At 33.0% G+C, this 20,592-nt stretch overlaps 1 protein-coding gene and 1 pseudogene across 1 annotated transcript; both read right to left on the bottom strand.

Annotated features, from left to right (window-relative positions):
• Positions 1-10,934: 10,934 nt before the first annotated feature.
• On the bottom strand, positions 10,935-13,905 carry LOC123196514. The gene is made up of 2 exons (XM_044610576.1): positions 12,386-13,905; positions 10,935-11,257 (listed from the first exon to the last, which is right to left on the bottom strand). Exons 1-2 carry the CDS (start codon positions 13,617-13,619, stop codon positions 11,205-11,207), a joined length of 1,287 nt encoding a protein of 428 aa, XP_044466511.1. The 5' UTR covers positions 13,620-13,905; the 3' UTR covers positions 10,935-11,204.
• A 2,057-nt stretch (positions 13,906-15,962) lies between these two features.
• LOC123196515 lies at positions 15,963-20,335 on the bottom strand (annotated as a pseudogene).
• Between the last annotated feature and the right edge of the window lie 257 nt (positions 20,336-20,592).

Raw genomic sequence — 20,592 nt, 5'->3', positions numbered from 1 at the left:
TTTTTATATGAATATTTATCCCAACAAGAGGCATGTGAGATTAGATGTGTGATCTTATGCAAGAGATAATAAATAGTTGAATTGAGGGTGTGACTTTGTGTAAGAGATTATGATGACAAGGATATTTTAAATGTGGTTTAACTTGCTACTTGAGAGTCTACGTTCACAGTTATATTATTTACGTCATCGTTAAATGCATATAATTATGATTTTATGATATTGTAGATTTGAACCCCAAGATATTTTGATTCACGTAATATCAAAGTGAAAAAGAAAGAAATAATAATAACACGATATACTTGGTTCAAATTTTGTAAAGAAATCCTACATCTAAGATAGAGACATTCCTTTGGTTGAATCCACTATTTATCAAGTTCTATTATAAGAATATAAACACATAACTCTTTTTAACCTTTGTACAACCACACAGTATACAAAACCATATACAGGGTAAAATAAAATCAAAGAGAACTTAACTTCACTAGAGAGATATCGTTGATCAAACTCAAGAGCGAAAACCCTAGCATAGCTCCAACAAATGCAAGGTAGAGAATAAGAATATACAGTGCCCTTATTCTCTTGATGCAATACATGGTGAAAGAGAGACTTTATACTTTAGTCAAAAAAGTAAAAATGCAAATGACTAGAGTGCCCTTACTTAAACACTGAAATGATTAATGCACTCTTTAACACAGAATTACAAATATGCCCTTATAGTTTGAGACAAAATATTACAAACTCTACCTTGTTGAAACTATAAGACTAAAAACCATGAATTCAACCAAGAAAAACACTTCTACAAAAACAGTTTATACATTTCCAATATGCAACAAGTCTAAGGCAATCATAAACTTGTTTATTGGAATAGCTTTTGTCAAAATATCAATAGAATTGACCTCTAAAGCAATTTTCTTCAAAATTACCTGACCATTAGACAAAACTTCCTTTATAAAATGCAACCTAACATCTATATGTTTTGTTCTTTCATAAAAAAACACTATTTCTGGATAAATGCATTGCACTTTAATAGTTACAATATATCACAAGAGTACCACAACTCAACCCCAACTCTTTTGTTATACCCTTTAGCCAAGGAGCTTCCTTAATAGCTTCTGTTAGTGCAACATACTCAACTTATGTTATAAACAAAGTAACAATATGCAGAAGACAACTCTTCCAACTTATCACATTATCACCAAAGTGAAAATATATCTAGTTAGAGACTTCCTTTTGTCTAAATTTATAGCATAATCTAAATCACAGTGCCTTTTTATATCACTATCTTGGTGCTTGTTTTAAACATGATCTTTTTAGCAGGCAAACCATATCTTCAAATCTAGGTTTCACAAAACCCTTTGGTTGCTCCATAAATATTTGCTCTTCTAAATTACCCTGAAGAAAAATAGTAGTAACATTTAGCTATTCAAGTTCTAAATCAAATAACACTATAATAGATAAAATAAGTTTTATTGATGTATGTTTAACTACAGGTGAAAAAATTTCATGATAGTCAATTCTTTCTACTTGGGAAAAACCTTTCACAATAACTCTAGCCTTAAACCTTCCATTTTCAAAGCTTGGAACAACAAGTTTTCTTTTAAAAACCCATTTATAACCTATAATTTTTTTATTTGCAGGTTTTTTAACAAGAATCCATGTGTTATTTTTATGTAGGGAATTTATTTTAGCTTGCATGGCATCTAACCATTCATTTTTGCGCTTACTCATATAGTCTTGTTTGAAATTTATAGGTTCATTCAATTTAATACAATCACCTATATTAAATGCATGTGATATGAAATCTACATGAGCATATCTAAATGACAATTTAATAGATATTCTAGACCTATCTCTAGCAAATTAATAATCAAAAAGATCAAAATGCACATTATTGTCTAAACTACTTTGACTCTGACTCTGTGATGGTTATTGGTTCAAACCCCTATCTTCATACTTTGAAGCATGAATTGGATCTAAGTCTAAACTAGGTCCATCACTTGACTCAAGACTATCAAGCTTACCCAAGTCAAAGTTCTCCATCTAAATATGAACTTGTTTAGATTAAGATTGGTTAGAAATAAATAGATCTTTATAAAAAAAAAATTCATTAAACACAACATCCCTACTAATCACACATTTTAATTCATCAATTAACCGAACTTTATAACCCTTAGTCCTTAAAGGGTATCCTAAGAAAATAACTCTTAAAGCTCTAGGGTTCAACTTACCCTGATTCACATGGATATAGGCAAGACATCCAAAAGGTCTCAAGTGATTTAACTTAGGTAGTCTACCATACCACAATTCAATAGGAGTTTTAAAATTAATAGCATAAGAAGGTGATCTATTGATCAAATAGTAAGCAATAATAACTACTTCAGCCCAAAATTTCTTACTCAATCTTAAGTCAACCAACATGTATCTTACCTTATTCAGAATGGTTCTATTCATCATTTCTGTAAGACCATTCTATTGAGGAATGTCTATACAGGTTCTGCGTCTCAAGATTCCAAAATGTTTACAAAATTCAGCAAATTAGTTATTACAGAATTTAAGAACATTGTCTGTTCTTCAAACTTTTAATTTCTTATTAGTTTGATTTTTAACAAGATTTTTCCATTCTTTGTAAAATTCAAAAGCTTGATCTTTATTTTTTAAGAAATAAACTCATACTCTTCTTGAAAAATCATCCATAAAGGTTAAAAAATAATGAGCATTAGACAGAGAATTAGGTACTTGAGGAAAACCCCACAGATCTGAATGCACATAATTAAGAATATTTTTTTTATCTATGAATAGTAGCAGTAAACTTTAGCCTTTAAGACTTCCCAAAGACATAATTCTCACAAAACTCCAGTGTAGAAATTTTGTTAGAATTGATCAAGTTTTGTTTACAAAGTTCTTGCAAGCCCAGACTACTAATGTGTCCTAGCTTTTTATGCCACAACTTAATTTCATCCAACTTCTTAGCTTTAGAGGACATTAAGTCACCTATAATTGTTCCCTCCAAGATGTATAACTGATTCATCAATTTAGCTCTCATAAAACTAAAACTCCTTTCATTATCTTAAGCACACCTTTATGAGACTTATAAGAATAACTATTGGAATCTAACAAATATAAAGATATTAGGTTTTTACCTAATTTGGGGACTAATCTGACATCCTTAAGAATTTTAATAGAACCATCAACAAGTTTTAGTTTTATTGCACCTATACCAGTAACCTCAGATGAATCAGCATTACCCATTAAGACTTTTCCCCTATTTACATGTTTTAAATGTAAAAACTAATCTTCTCTAGGTGTCATGTGATAGGTATATCTCGAATCCATAATCTATTCTTCCCTTGACAACCCCTCAGATAAAGCCAACACTTCAACACTGTCATATCCATCAAACAGATTCATAGATTCATGTTTATCATTATTAGAGCAAAATTCATTTTCTTCATTTTAGGTCAATTCTTTTTCATATGGTCTTCCTTATGAAAATTCCAACAAACTCTTTTAGACCTAGGTTTAGATTTATTATTCCTTTTATCTCTATACTGAGTTTTTTTTTTTGGTTTTGCCTTTAACTTGCAAACCTTCACCTATGGCTTTCTTTTCTATCTTCATTTCTATATCTTTAGACTTAAGAGCCCCTAAAACATCTTCCAAAGAAAGAGACTCTCTACTATATTTAATAGTAGCTTTTACATCCTTAAAGGTTTTAGGCAATGAGTTCAGAATAATGATAACTTGATTTTCATCAAAAAAAAATTTTCTTCTATATTAGCAAGATTGATTGTAATCTTATTGAACCCATCTAAATTTTCTTCCAAAGTTTTTCTAGGATCTATTTTTAAACCAAAAAGTTGCTCTTTCAAATAAATTTTGTTACTCAAAGATTTGGTCATATAAAGAGACACAAGTTTCAACCATAATTTTGCAGCAGTATTAACATCATCCACTTGTCTTAAAACATTATCAGAAAAATGTAAAATAAGCAAGTCGTACGTAGTTTCAAGTACCTTAGCCTTCTGAGAGTCTGTCATATTAGAAGGTAAAGCATCAAGACCTTCCAAGGCCTTTCCACATTTTTAATGCACCAAAACTGCCCTTATTTTTTTCCTCCAAATGTTAAAGTAATTTTTACTAGTAAATTGCTCTATTTTTACTCTAGAGGACCTCATTATGATCTTTTTCTTTTTCTTTCAGTTTTTTTAATCCTACAAAGACCAAAAGAAGAACAACAGGAGCAAGAAAATAGTGTACCAGTAACAAGAACACATTATTTTTGAAAATATTCAAATATATCAAGAGATTTAGCAAGTATATTTCAGCAAAACATACTAAAGAACACAAGTTCATAACACATCTCAAGATATAAACTAAACAACCAAATATAATGAAAAAACATGTCAAAGAACATAGATCGAAAAATCTTTAATGGCTCTGATACCACTTGTTATAGATTTGAACCCCAAGATATTTCGATACGAGCAATATTAGAGCAAAAAAGAAGAAACAATAATAACATGATATAATTGATTTGGATTCCGTAAAGAAATCCTATATTCAAGGCAGAGGTGTTCTTCTAGTCGAATATACTATTTATCAAGTTCAATTACAATAATACAAACACACGACTTTCAACATTTGTACAACCACACAATATAAAAGACCATATACAAGGTAAAACAAAATCAAAGAAGACCTGACTTCATTGGAAAGACGCCATTGATCAAACTCAAGAGCCAAAACCTAGCACAAATCCAACAAATGCAAGACGGAGAAGAAGAACATACAGTGCCTTTATGCAATCACAGTGAAAGAAAGAGTTTATACTTCAAAAAAGTGAAAATACAAATGACCAGATTGCCCTTGCTTAAACATTGAAATGACTAATGCACTCTTTAATGCAAAATTATAGATATGCCCTTATAGTTTGAGACACAAAATATTACATATAAAAATAAGATAATTATATTGATTACATAATCATAATTTAATAGAAAGTGATTGCTTTTCACTATAACAAAAAATGAAATATAGATATTGAAGAATTAAATTGTCAAGATGCGTCATCCTCATTGTCTCTAAATGATCAAGTAATTTAATGTTGATTAACTACTAATATTCTTTTAGCTGTTATTTCGATGAGTTTGGTTAACGAGAAATTTTATCATACAACACCAAGTAAATTTCTAGTGTCTTAATTATTAAAAAGACATATATAAAATTAATTAGAGGTAATCTTTAGTCAAAGAATTGAGGAGCATTATAGAGTTTTTGAGGTCCTCATGAGTTTATCAGAAAGACATTTATTCATCTAATGAAATATCAAACTAATATGGTAGGATCCTTCTCTCTTACAAATTTTTTGCCTTCTTTCTCCTGTTTTGCAAGAAAATGGTGGGTCCTAACTCTGAATATAAGATCACTTTGTTCCAAGATCTCAGTTTGTTTATTTTTTAATTTACTTTATTTCGTATACGCCTCATGTCAAAACTCAATGAATGTGGATATATTCGACTTCGAATCCGAAATATCATTTTCCTTTTAGTCTCTTCAACTTTGATATGAGCCTTGAAATTAAAGAATTGATTTCACATGAGAAGCTGTACCAAATGAGATGTAACTGAGTGATATACAGTGTATGTTCTTATTAGATGAATTAGGTTTAAATCCTAAACAGAATTATAGTTTGATGGTATATTTTAACAAATAAAATTTTAACCTGATGCTATAGTGCTATAGTGCATAACAATTGCAGCATTTTACATATTAGTTTGACTGGATTGGATGGGTCTAACAGTTGAGTTGAATTGCAACACGATGTGATTCACCTAATCTAATCTGGTCGGAATTTTAGAAGGCTGTTACTAAGTTATCCACACTCTTCACTACAGATTGCGGATTCGAACTTAGATATCCGCTTTCCCTCACTTTCAACATCTGTCTCTTCCTCCACAACTGACAAAATATAAAATCAAATATACCCTGAGGATAATTGTAGTCTTACTAAATCCGTTATCATGGAAACAGAGGAAATAATATTGCATCGTCTTATTACTCTGTGTATCCAACATCTCATCAGAGGTACATGACAATTAGAACAATAAGAAACTTGAATGATAAAGCTGATACAAATAACAAGTAATTAAAAGTAATATTTGGAAATCAAAATCATTAACAAAGAGATCACATACAGAGCCCAGGTGATACACTTGAGGATCAGAGGAAATGGAATGGCGATAGTGAAAACAACGGTCGTGGCAACAAGAATGATCGAAACTAGCTTTAACACTTGAGTCACGGTTGCGAAATCTCGGCCAATGATGTTTGCAACAATCAGAAGAAGAAAGATAAGAAAGATAGCGAAAGAGAGAATATGAAAGGAAACAGGGAGCTTGGATTGAATTTGTGCAAAGAGGAGAGCTATTTCAAGTGCTGTTGTAAAGCAAAATGCTATAGCAGCATCTTGCCAGTTCTGCCGAAACTGGTTTCCATTCTGTTGAGGTGCGGAAACTGCTTGCGATTCTAAGTCGACAAAAGAGGAAGATGATGTCTGTGATGGGTCTGACGTTTGAGAGATTTGGGAAATGATGAAGGCGATGATTGAAGCAAACAGAGCTTTGATACTCTCTGGAATGGACATTTTGGATTGGTTGGTGTGTTTCAAGATTTGGGTTGCATTGCATCTTTTATTTATAGGAAAGTTGTCGGATATTCGAACAAAAAGATCATTTAAAGGACTTTTGAAATATGATGTTGGCTTCTGTCCAATTTCGGACAAGGGATTCGAATAGTCATTATAGGAAATTTTTTAAAAATAGTTTTTATACAAAAGTTCAATTTATTATAAAGTGGTAGGGACGGAGGGAAGGAAGATATTATTATTATATTATAGGAGAAGTGTTGAATGTACAAGGACAATGAATCCGAATAGTCGGATATTCGATCCGCTTAAAGCATGAGAGTTTGGTTTCTTCCTTTGTTTCTTTAAAGTCAAGAGAATTGTTGACCTTGTTCGTTTGACAGAATAGACAATCAGAATCGCAAGTCCAAACTCTCAGCTTTTAGTTTTCATTTGTTAACGCGTAGGAAATTGACAGGTTTGGACCCACCCACCAATTGTGAACAATAATAAAATTCGGATATGATCGGAGTGGAGGTTATTTGTGAAACCATTTTTCCAAGCCCATTAGCAAAAATCTTACATTGAAAAGATGTATTTTAGTAACTCACTTCATCCGTTATATTCTATTTTAAAAGTAGTAAGTGAGGAACTCTAACAACTATTAGGAACTAGAAAATTCTTATGAAAAAGATTAAAAGAAATTAATTTGTTTATTAAAGAACAATTTCAGCTAATATATATAGCCTTACATAATAAACTGAAACAAAAAATTAATTGTCCATGTCAAGTAAATCCTAATAAGGTAGTAAAACTAAATCAAACAAACAAGTATTCCTGTATAATAGGGATCTACTGACTGAGTGGAGACTAACTACCAAAGCAAACCTAACAATTCCTCATTTAAATTGAATGCTACAAGCACTTAGTTTATATATCATATTCAGAACAAACTCCCAATAGTTAGAAGATGGAAACACACATCTATGTGTTTACTATGACCATGCATTACTGGGTTCTTTGAAAGTTTGATACCAAAGCTGCTATCACAACGAATAATAGTTGACTTGTCTTGCTTTTGATCCAACTGTCCCAATACCCTTTTTAGCCATATTGCTTGGCATGCACATGAAGTTGTAGCAATAAACTTTGTCTCTATGGTAGATAGACAGGCTTATTACTAGTTTTTTTAAAAACCAAAATACTGCTCATAAACTTAATTTAAACACAACCTGAAGAGCTCTTTCTATCTTTTAAATCTCCCAATATAATCATTGCTGGTGTAAGCAATAAGTTCATCACCCCCTCATTTCCTATAAAAAATTCCAGACTTAGTTGTTCCTTCAAATATCTCAACACCCTTTTCACTGCCTGTAGATGAAGCTCAGTTGGATCTTCATATACCTACTACTGAGACTCACCACAAACATCATGTCCGGTCAAGTAGTTGCAAGTTACATTAGACTAACTACCACTTGTTTATAGTAAGTCTTGTCCTCCTTAATTCCACCTTCATCCTTCATGATCTTAAAGTCAGGGACAATCAGATTTTGAACAGAATTACTTTTATCCATTCCAAACCTTTGCAACACCTCCAATGCATACATCTTTTAATTGATAAAAACGCCATCTGATCTTTGTAGGACTTTGAGACCAAGAAAATACCTTATCTTCCAAGATCCATCATGTCAAACTGATGCTTCATAGAATTTTTAAACTCTGTAAATGTCAATTCATAGTAAAAATGAGATCATCAATATACAAACTTACAATTAAAACTTTGTCTTCTTTTCTTTTCTTAATAAACAAAGTATGCTTGTAGTCACACTTCTCAAAATCTTCTTTCGTGGAATAGGCTTCTATACAACTTGTAATTTGCACAAGTATGCCCAAAGATATTTTAGTCTTCCTCTGAAATTATTTGATTTAATTAAGAATATATTGTTGAAATGTATGAACGGTCATTCATCACAAGTGTGGATGCTTGTTCGTGTCTTACAATGGGAAAATTGGTCATTTCGTGTTGAGCACATGAAATTTCTTCAGTGTAAGGATGAACAACCATGCATGTTCGGGAGGATAAGGGGTCGAGAGCCTCATGATGGGAAAATCCATAATTGGACAGATGCGGCGGAGACTTGGGGGCTAGCCACACAGGAAGAGGAAACCCAAGCTGGGGGAGTTGCCATACAAACATAGGGGATCTAAGAACTAACGGTGGAGGACTACGAAGACCCAATGGAGGGTGCCTAGAAAGCAAAACGATGGCCTGACATGGTATCCTCCTCGTCATTTGATTTTGTCGACTCGACATCTGATAAGGTATCTAGTGTCTATTCTCCCATAAAACATTTTACAAGGTACTTTTCTGCTCCTTAATTCTCTCAAGGGCCAACCAGACCCTTACTCATTTCTTCAGAAAGCATTCTCCAGACAAACAATCAGTTTTTTCATGTTTGATTACTCAAAAAGAGGAGAATGTGCTTATAAATAGTCATTTTCTCTTATCAAAATTACACTTCTCAATAATAACTTTAGATTAGATAATTTCCAACTCTAGTATTTTGAAGCTAAGGAGTTGGTAGAGTTGCTGTCACATAAACACTTTGTCGACTATGATGTTGTAATGCAAATTGGCGACTAAGAAACAAACCTAACATAGCTTTGAAAAGTCAGCAAGAAATGAATCCTCCCATTCTTTCAACGGCATTAAATGTTCTGGACACTAGGCTATATTAGGAATCTGGGGCATATAAACACTTTGCTCTTTAGAATGTTTGCTCCTAGAAAGCTTTGCCACCTTTAAAATTTGTTTCCTTTTAGTATACTCCACTATTAGAGCTTTATGTTCATTTTGAAAATTTTAAATTTGTAACAAAAAAACAAAAGAAATAATACAAGTTCATCACTGTGTTCTAAACCTTAACATGCATCAAAGATGATTCAATTTGCTCTTGAAATACAATAGGAAAAAATCTGATTGGCCAACCATTGATTTTCAGTTAAAACTAGAATTGAGTTGGTGTTTAGTTGCAAAATTGAATTCAGCCGTTGAACATAAATAAGCTTAACCATAGATCACACCATTCCGGATCAGCTCGTTTAAAATCAAATGCATACAAAAATCTTTTGCCTTTTCATTTACATATGAAAGCCTCCTAGCTTCCTATTAGCTTCTTGCTTGGAAAAGACAACTACAACTGTCGGAAATATATATTACGGTTATAAGTATGAAAATTGAAACTCATATTACACAAAATCAATTGGTTTGTGTTAAGGTTCAATCCACATATTTATATACCACTCATTTTACTTAAGTTTATTAGATGTGAGACTCTTTTTTTATTTTTTTTATTTAAGTTTTCAATACCTCCGTTTAAGTGCAACCACCTATACTGTTAGTACGCCTTTTTGGCTCAGTTGATTTTTGTCTGAGTGTGTTGTCATTTGTATCCAGAAACACTTTAGACTATTAACTCGCCATTTGGCTCGTGCTTTGATATCATATCAAAAATATATATATTAGACTTACAAGTATGAAGATTGAAACTAATATTACACAAAACCAATTGGTTTGTGTTAAGATTCAATCTACACACTTATATATAAAACAACTACCATTCGAAAATGCAACGACAATGGCCTTCCTAAAATAAAAGATAAACTTTTCTGGTTGATATGTGATCTTTTGGAACTGAAAGGAAAACCAGAAACGCGTGCCCATGAGGCCAAATATTCACCAAATACTTGTTTGTGTGTTGTGTCTATACATATATTTAGTTCCTATGTGTACATAATTTAAGGGGGTAATTGTTTAGTTCTTCTTTGGCCATCAATCTATCAGCAAATTAACTTGAAGTTTAAAGTCCCTGTATGTCTCTTTGACCATCAAAGAACAGAAGAAATTTTGAAGTTCCAACAGAACATTGATGATTCACTGCCCAACTTTGTTTCATTTTCCCAAGTCATGTTTGTGTGGGGAATTATTTGTGATTTAGAGGCTTAGGAGAATTACATTCAAATTGATCAAGAAAAGTTATTTCCGAATGCTAGAATAATCTTCATCACTGTCAAAATCTTCACTGCACTCTACTTGTTGGACCATATATGAACCTTCACCCTCGGAACTAGTACTACAACCAGGATTCAGGTTATCCACATTTACCTCATAATCATCCATGTACTCTGCTTCAAAATCCAAGTTTTCTTTCCCTGAAAGTAATAGAAAATTTAGAAGCAATTGTGAAATTCTAGAATCTAAGAAGTTCAAGACACAGAAAGATCAAACATCAACTCAAGTAAAAGTGCTAGCTACAAGAATCATTTTTTATTGATGTGACAATCAAAATTTGAATTTCATTCACAAGTATCATTACTACATTATTTTCAGTTACAAATGAATTTTTGTGTTATCATCCATAACACCAACACATGTTCCCACAAAATCCAGACTAGCTGACAGTAAGAATATCTATGTACAAACACTGTACACAATTTTGTAAACAAGACAGATATAATGTGCTAAGTACACACATAAGAGACTTTGAATATGTTGCACATAAGAATTGCCTTAGGCCCCTCTTCAATGCACAAAGATATTGAAATGGCTCCTTCTTCCCCTTGCAGCAACCACACCTGTGACAACAGAAAATGATCCCATCAAAATGACAAATGAAGAGTTAGGACCCAATACAAAGAAGGGATGGAGGAAAAAATTCACAAAGATATATGGACTCCAAAAGGAAGAAGAAGAAAGAAGACCTTAAAGGAAAAATTCACAGAAAACTATCATCCCAGTGCTATAAAATAGCAAATCATGGTCAAACGATGTACACTATAAATGTCAATTGAGATCTTAGCTGAAACAAAATAAATGGAAGGGAGATTTAAAAAAAAAAACAAATTAAATGATGCACTAGGAAAAATTACAGCTTTCCTTCTAACAACAGCCCATAATGGTTTTCAAAAAATTTCCTGGTTGATAATTTTAAATTGGATCTGGTCTCCATTCCACAAACAAACAAAAGATTAACAAAATGTTAGGAGTGGCAAATTTGAAGCTCAACTTTTGCTGAATGTCGATGCAGTCTTACTTGGCAGAAATGTCATCAAAGCTGCTTCAAGTGTTCCTAGGCTCTTCTTAAAACCATACAAAGTTCAGAGAATATTCCTTCAATTTCACACAATGACATAGCTGACTATTTCTACACATTCTTTCACTTTTCAGGCACCTCATGTCAGGTTAGAAAAAGAAAGAGAAAAATTGAGTAATAAGCATCGGCCAGAAGCAGTGTGTAACATATTCTATCAGCTTCTTAGAGAATTATAAACGTTCCAGAGTATTCTTGCCAGATGCCGCATGACTACATCACAGGCTGTTTATATAGACTAAGCTTTCAGTGAAAACTACTCCCCATTCTAAGGAACTATATAATATAAACGAGATCACCTCAATATCCCCTTCCATACATAAGCAAAGTTATTTGAGACTTAGGCACAAAATCATATACAAAATGCCACCAGAAGAAATAAATTTAATACTATGTGCTTGTTCGTAATATTAAACCATCAAATCAGTGAGTACTCTACACTATCATCATAATCTGCTATTGTAGAACTTATCATAAATGCCAAAGACTCATTTAGACACAAAATATAAATATTCAATAAATTAAGAAAAAAAGATGGCATGTCTTTACACAATAATAACTGATAGAGCTTAAGATACTTGAAAAATTAAAATTAGCAGACAATGAAACTTACCAAGAATCCCGTCAGTTTCTGGCTTCCTTGAGACGTTCTGCTTCGGATCAAAATTCAAGATCTGCTTCTGATGCTTGAAGCTAGACAGGTCATCATACTCAGTCATCACCACAGGTCCAAGTCCAGTGTATATATCCCTCCACATTTTCCGCTGTTCCGCAATGTTGATAAATCTCAGGGCTTCCATCTCCTTCCTTGAGTACATAATTTTTTCTTGTTTTCCATGCCTTAACTCACCATCTTGACCATCCACATTATCAGCCAAACTATTACCATTTTCGCTCATCTCCAAAGCCTTTTTCACATCTTTCTCCTTCCTTCTCGATCTTCTTGCCTTCTTTCCATCATCCACGCCTTGTTCCTTCTCTCTTTTCTTCCTGTTCCTCTCTATCACCTTAGGAACCCTAACAGTCTCAATCAATGCTGTATCATCAATTACTTCAATCTTAAGAGAGGGCCTAACAGTCACATCACTTACTATTGCAGCGTCAATCCTCACACCATTATTTTGCACCAGTTTGCGCCCTTCTTGACCAGCTAGACCAGAAACTTCAAGTTCAGCCAATAACTTCTTTTTCTTGGCCTCCAACAGAGTTTCAGATTTCTTTTCTTTTATATCTTCATTATCACCTTGCACAACAGAACTCGTCTCAACTTTAACCTCGGACTCCTCTTCATTGAACTTATCACGTTCTTGAATTCCAGAGCAACCCACTTTAAGTTTAACAGAATCTTTCGAGGTTTCTTCAAAATCGGTAATACAACCCACCTCGCTATTCAGCTTTCCTTTAACTTCCAAACCAAAAACCTGCACCTTTCTATCACAAAGCACCCCAGTGCCTTCAATTCCAGAAAATTCAGAAACCATCCTACCTCCATTCTCAAATTCCATTTCATTGACTTCATTACATTCTTGAATTCCAGAGGAACCCACTTCAAGTTTCACAGAATCTGCCAGAATCTTTTCAAAATCAGCAGCACAATCCAGTTCACTATTCTCTGTTTCTTCAACTTCCACACCAAAAGCTTTGGCCTTTTTCTCACAAACCATCTCTATTTCTTCAAAACAAGCGAACCCAGAAACCAAATCACAAACAGTGACCATTTCATCACCAGAACCCAACAATTCTTGAGCAAGTTCTTGTTTTTCTTCACTAAAGTTGACACCGCTCTCACATTCATCTTTACCACAAGAACAAGCCGCCTTCTTCACGCAACTGCAACAGGCCTCCATGGTGACGGGTCTTCTTTTCTTGGAGTTGAATAAGTATTATCAGAGAACTGTAGTGAATCTTGCGAGGCAAAAGAAGAGAGAAAAGCGAACCGTTTTTGTTCTTGTTCTTCTAGATGGTGCAGAGTGGGAGTTTCTTAATGAAATTGAGGGGTTATTGGATTGAAAGCAGGGTGTTTATCATCAGCCTTCTATAATTTGGTAGAGACAAATGATAATTTGGCGAGAGAGAGCACAAAAATATAAAAACCCTTTGTAAAAAGTAAGAAGTGAAAACCAGTTTATAGTGTGCAGTGGGAGAATGCAGGGTCAGATTATAACCATCTTTGAGGAGCTTTCGGATTTATTTCCCAACAAACCGTTACGAAAATTAAAATAAAAAAAAAACTTTATTGTTATTTTGTTTTTAATTTTAAATTATTTAATTATATATAATATATCATTAATTATATATATTATTTATGATTTTTTTTATTAAATTTGGAGGGTATTAAAGTTTTTTTATTTTCAAATAAAATTGCGTATTATATTTTTGCGTTGGGGAATTTTTTTAATTAAAATTATTTATAGGAATAACATTTTGAATAATAATAAAAATTTGAAGAAAGGATAATTTATATTACATGTCACTAAAATTTAAATGGATTTGTATGACCAAACAACCATTTCCCACCCAAGGTTTGATATAAACTCAACTTCTCATCCATTAACTATCGATAATTTAAATATTCATTCGTTTGTTAAATTTCATTATTATTATCGAGAATAAAATTATCATTTAATAAAAATATTTAAAAAATTATAAATTTTTCACATTTTTCCCCCAAAGTTTAAAAACAAATAATTCCCCTCCCCCCACCTTCTCCTTACCCGAAGATTGAAAAATTACTATTTTCCCTTTAGGGTTTGCATTTTCTCTCTTGCCACTTCTCTAGTAATCAGAGTCAACCAACCTTCTCTCTCCCATCTCCTGGATGAGGAGGAATCGTCGGCCAACAAGAGGTCAACTGATGATTCATAGGTAAGACACAAATCCGTGTGACACACAAATTCGTGCATCACATAGATCAGTCGATGCACGGATTCTTGCCTTGCCAACAAATTGTCAGTCGACAATTTATCCTTCTTGGAGAGATACGAGGGTGGAGGTTAGCTAGTTTCGATCGTTAGAGAAACGACAAGGGAAAAAGAGAAAACTTATAGGGGGGAAATAGTGATATTTCAAACTTTGGGTGAGGAGAAGATAGAGAGAAATTGTTAATTTTTAAACCTGGGGGGGGGGGGGGGAATGTAATAAATTTATAATTTTTTAAATATTTTTATTAAATAACAATTTTACCCCTAATAGTAATAGTAAAATTAAATAAAATTGTGAGTATTTAGATTTTCGATAGTTAATGGATGAGAAGTTGAGTTTGCACCAAACCTTAGATGGGAAATAGCCAAATTATATTATAATAAGTAATGGTATGTATACAGATAATTATAATGTACATAATTTTATATATAAATAATGATATATCATCATTTAATTTAATAATTTTACATCAGAGATAAAATAACACCTAATATCACAAAACATTTAACATCATATTGACATAATTATTTATATATAAAATTATATATTATAATACACAAGACTTAATGTTATTTACATATGTTTAAACTATATATAAATTTGAACTCAACTCAAAAAATTATATTCAAATTTTATAATTTATTTATTTATCAATTATTCTTGGTATTCAAAATTAAAGTTAAATTTAAAAAATGTAAATACAAAAGTTTTAAACTTCAAGAGATATATAATATTATACTTGAACTGAATCTCACAAGATCACCAAACCGAACAACAGTAACTTGTGTTTGACTCAAATATAATGCTCAGACCGCTTCAGCTCAACTCCAATAAAATACTCAAATCAGTCAAACTCGAGAACACTAGAGCCCAATAAATAGCTAGCAAGCAGTGTGCTCATTTATAACTCTAGCAATCCCTAACCTCTAAATGAGGTAATAGCATCAGTCTGGATTTAAAATATTTATATATTTACATGTTTTACTAATAGTCTGTTAAAAAAATGTTGATGTACCAAGAATTCCCACATGACTCCAGGCACAAACTAGTAAATGCACACCTGATACACGAAAAAACCCTAATGCTCAATCCTCGAGCCATGCAGGAATGGCGAAAGATAATACATCATAGAGTTCAATTGTCGTTGAAAGAAAGAGGGGTCCATAAATGAGTATGAACATGAAAGAACACGATAAGAAATATCCACAAACCCAGTTCATTGTCAACAATTCAGGACTTCAAAAATAGACATCAGCAGCATGGCATCATACCAGCAACAGCACCAGGCAAATGTTATATAACTTATATTAAAAGGGCAATCCAATCCTACAAATCTGCTCTCATATTATATGAAATAAATTCTCCTATATGAAAAATTAAAAAATATATATGGAGACAAAATGCAAACAAGCTGCAGAATTTCAAACAACTGGAGAAATTGAGTTTATTTGCCTTTTAGGCATCTGGATCTGGATCTGGAGCTCGAGCTGGAGCTGGTGACTTCAGAAGTGGTTGAAGAGCCTTCACAACAATGCTCATATTAGGCCGGAACTCAGCTTCATACTGCACACACAATGCTGCAACAGCTGCCAGCTGCAATCAATATATGAGAATATTTGTCAGTGATATGATCACCAAAACGGAAATGGCAGCTGCAATGTTTCAATGCAAATGTAATCAAGCATCTCAACCCATCAAGGAAAATTCTGCAAGAGTGCATGATTCTAATGTAGGAGAGAGATGTATACCTTAGCTACTCCTTTGGGAGGATATTCTCCTTTTAGCTTGGGATCCACACACTGTTTAACTTTGTCTTCACTTAATCTCGGAGTAGCCTTAACAATGATTAAGTTTATCAGCTCAAATCACAGGCCAAGAGAACTGGGAGAACAAAGAGAATGATAATGATGTAAAAGTAGACAAACGGACTGACCCAGGTAACGAGACTCTGTTGCCCACGAGGCATAGTGTGATCAACAGGTTTCCTTCCTGTCAAAAGCTCTAGAAGGACAACTCCAAAGCTGTAAACATCACTTTTCTGGGTCAATTGTCCAGTCATTGCATATCTGCAATTCAGTTTTCCAAGCCACAAGTTAGTTAACCACCCACAATAAATGTGTCTTTAAAAACTAGGATTAAAAGATGATAATGTAAATTTCAAATGACAAAATGGGCATTGCCATGGGAGAAATATATCAAGATAGCACTGTGCCAGACAGAATGGTCCATATGTTTGCACTACTGCTAAGTACATCACCAAGAGCAACACTAAAACTGTTTTTATTATAAAAAGGTGTACTAAGGGACAAAAATCAATCACGTATCTGAACTAACATGTTTAGATCTTCCATTTTCAATCATATTAGGTTATTACTCTGGTCAAAGGAATCCCCAAAAGAATGCTACTATAAAAACCATACGCTCTCAAACAGTTAGATGCATACTAAACATCAATTTGAATAAAATGCAATCTACATCAAATGATTAGGCTACAAAAGTCAATACTTACCTTAACAAAGATGAAACTACAATGTCAATATAACTATGATATACTACCAATGGGACCTCTATTAAGATCTATCTAAGACACTCAAAATGGTTTTATCCCAGAGCAAGAAATTTATTGCCCCACAGCTTATCCTCACCTAATTCTTGTTTTCTATTCCTCTTCCTATTCCAAAAACAGTGAGGGAGAATAATGAAAAAAAGGAAGGCAGAGGTTTCAATAATGAGAATAAGTATTACATACAACTTTTTTTATCTTTCAGATGAAAAAGATATTACCAAAAACTACAATATATGTTTAGTTCTTCTAAAGGTACTTCTGCTAATGCGTGGTCCATTCTTCATAGTCCTTTTACCCTGAATTTTATACAGGCCAGTATCTTAGGAAGTTAAACTCTGGGCAACTTTGTTCTACTACGAATAAGTAATGCCGAGCACACAAACAAACCAAAAAGAAAAAGGCATTGGAAAGAAACAAAAACTGGTCCAGGTCAAATCACAGGCAATACATTGTGTTTGAAACTTAGCAGCAATGAATTTAATCAAGGATTCAACCAAGGAAATAATCAATAAGAAACATTACAAATAATAATAGAACAAAAGAATTCTTAGAAGGATTACTCTGGAGCATGATAGCCAAAGGTTCCCAAAACACGAGTAGAATGAAGACGAGCAGCCATGTCAGGAGACTGATTTGAAAGGTTAAAATCTGCAATTTTGGCCTTGAAATCTTCAAAGAGAAGCACATTGCTTGATCTGATATCTCTATGGATTATAGAAGGTTGAACCTTCTCATGCAAGTACTCCAAACCCTTTGCTGCATCAATTGCAATTCTAACCCGTGTCATCCAGTCAAGCACTGGACCTGGTTGTGCTCCTTGAACACCCTTCCTACCTGCAATTGCCCACATGCTCAAATCAGTGGAAAACATTTTCTCGCGTTTAATTCATGAAAGCTACTCCAAATTGTTAAGAGTAAGCCAGATGACACCATATACCATGCAATATGTCATGAAGAGATCCCATCGTTGCAAACTCGTATGCAAGCACACGGAGATTTCCGTCAACACAGTAACCAAGCAACTCAACAAGATTTCCATGCTTCAATCTTGAAACCATTGAAACCTGCATTCGATGGTTGGAAAAAATTAAGGAATATACTAAAGAATTCATTTTCTTGTCATAACAACAAAATGAACAAAAAGAGACCTATCATTGTAAAATTTTAGATATACCTGAGTCAAAAACTCAGCATTTGTCTCAGGCTCAGATGAAACATCTAGCTTCTTTACAGCAACAGCTTTTCCACTACTTAAGTTTGCATAATACACTCTTCCATATGATCCTTCACCAATTAATGCCTTTGATCCAAAGTTGTCAGTAGTTTCTTCCAGTTCATCCAAAGATAAATCTGGCACTTCAATAGGTGGCGGTGCCGCCTTTTGCACTTCAGGTTTAGCAGGAGCTGAAACCTTGGACTTGTGGTTCCCTAAAATGCAGAAAATAGTTGAGATGGGGAAAACGTTATACCAAATACCTAAAAATACTAAACATGCATTTCTATCTATAACACCAAGTAAAATTTATGTTATCTCTTAAATATGTCAAATATATATATATATATATATATATATATATATTTATAGAAAAGTATGAGAATCCAAGATGTGATTGGCGATTCAAGACTGTCTCTTAAAACTAATTTCTATTCATTCACAGTAACTTCAGCTATCAGTATATAAATAAGAATATATTCTGAATTTTAGATACTTTTACAACATACATAGGAAAAAATCATCTAGGAAAATTTAGAAGGGTGAACAATAACATCTATAGAAAATTTCCTCATAAAAAACAAAAAGATTATATACACATATACAGATTTAAACCAACCATTCATCACTGATAGAATTTAAAGAAGCCTTCTACTCAACTAAAAAAATTAAATCTAACCCAACAAATAATCCATGTGATTTCCATTTTCCTGCAACGAAAATAGGACATCTTCTCAGTTAAGTTCTCACAAATGACTAGCATATTCAAGTGAGGAAGCAGAAAAAGATCAACCAGTTGATTACTTTAAAAAACTATAGTTAGCATAAATAACTCACTCCAAACATCCTTTGATAAGAACACCAATATATATGTCAAAATAGCTATCATCTTCACCAATTTCTCTCTAGCAATTTGCTAAGATAGCATTAGCATAACATTTGAACATTATAATCATCCGATTAAATGTATGCTCAGTCAAACTTCTAAGTAAAAAGTGAACAATTTAACTAAAGGTGATCAGTGACTGTCACAAACAGATCAAGAATTAATTTATGGAAAATACAAATAAAGAAGCCACCACAAACAAGCTGGACAGAAAATCCAGACTTTTCTATCACAAGTTGAAGATGAACCAATATGCTTCCAAAACATACAGTAAAAACTCAGTAATTTGTATAGAACATACTTCTTCATTCTGAACCTCTGTTAGTTTATCAACTGATATTCTTTCAATTGTAATTGTATTTGCAAATAAAAAATAATTTTGATCTTCAAAGTGTCCATTTAAACTCGCAAATAGAGCCAATATAGGATTTTGGTTTGGCAGTAACACCATGGTGTGTGGCAAACACTACATAGTCAGTATGTCAAACCCTAATACAATTCTAGATGAAATTGTGATCTCTTTGTATGGGAAACACCGCATATTCAGTACGGAAACATCATGATGTGTGCCAATTCCATATTCAGATTTTTCAAAAATTTATTTAAAACAGTAACTATGGAGGAATCAACAGAATAGACATGATATGCACAAAAAAAATAAAATGGAACCAAACATTATTATTTCAAACAGCCTCAAATACCAATCAATAGACATACTGTTTTTTTTTTAAATCTAGTTATAGGAACTATAAAGGTGAATATAAAATGAGACTTCAAAACTAACGCATACCATCTTGATAATCCTTTGGGCTTTTTTTCAATCGCTCGTTTTCATGTGGTGAGTAAGACTCCTCAACTTGACAAGTACAGCAAAGCCACCGGCGCATCCTCACTTTCTTCTTCAAATCGTGATTGCATTCAGGACTATTCACCAAACGTACAAGTAACCAGGAGGAGGTGCTACATGTGCCTGCATAGCCATATATATTAGCAGTAATTCAACAGAAACACCTAAAAAACTCCGCAAACATCAAAGAAGAATTCCAAAAGTTCCACAATAAAATATAGAATAAAAAGTAAATTCCATAAAATAAATATTAAATTATTCCATTAGGATTGTTATGACTACCCTTCACAGCTAATAGGCCCCAACCAAATTACAAAAGAAAATATTATTTTGGAACGACCATTTACCATTTACCATTTAAACTATTAGTTTCCTAATACACCAAC

The sequence above is a fragment of the Mangifera indica genome, chromosome 14 (genome assembly GCF_011075055.1).
Source record: "Mangifera indica cultivar Alphonso chromosome 14, CATAS_Mindica_2.1, whole genome shotgun sequence".
NCBI lineage: Eukaryota > Viridiplantae > Streptophyta > Magnoliopsida > Sapindales > Anacardiaceae > Mangifera > Mangifera indica.
Note: the sequence above shows the minus strand (reverse complement) of the source record. Positions and strands in the feature narration are given on the sequence as shown.

What these genes read in the sequence shown, in the direction of transcription:
- LOC123196514 (XM_044610576.1), bottom strand. Translation starts at nt 13,619, where the DNA reads ATGGAGGCCTGTTGCAGTTGCGTGAAGAAGGCGGCTTGTTCTTGTGGT. An exon ending in AGAAACTGACGGGATTCTTG is followed by an intron (nt 11,258 to 12,385) that starts GTAAGTTTCATT and finishes CTGTTGTCACAG; the next exon opens with GTGTGGTTGCTGCAAGGGGA.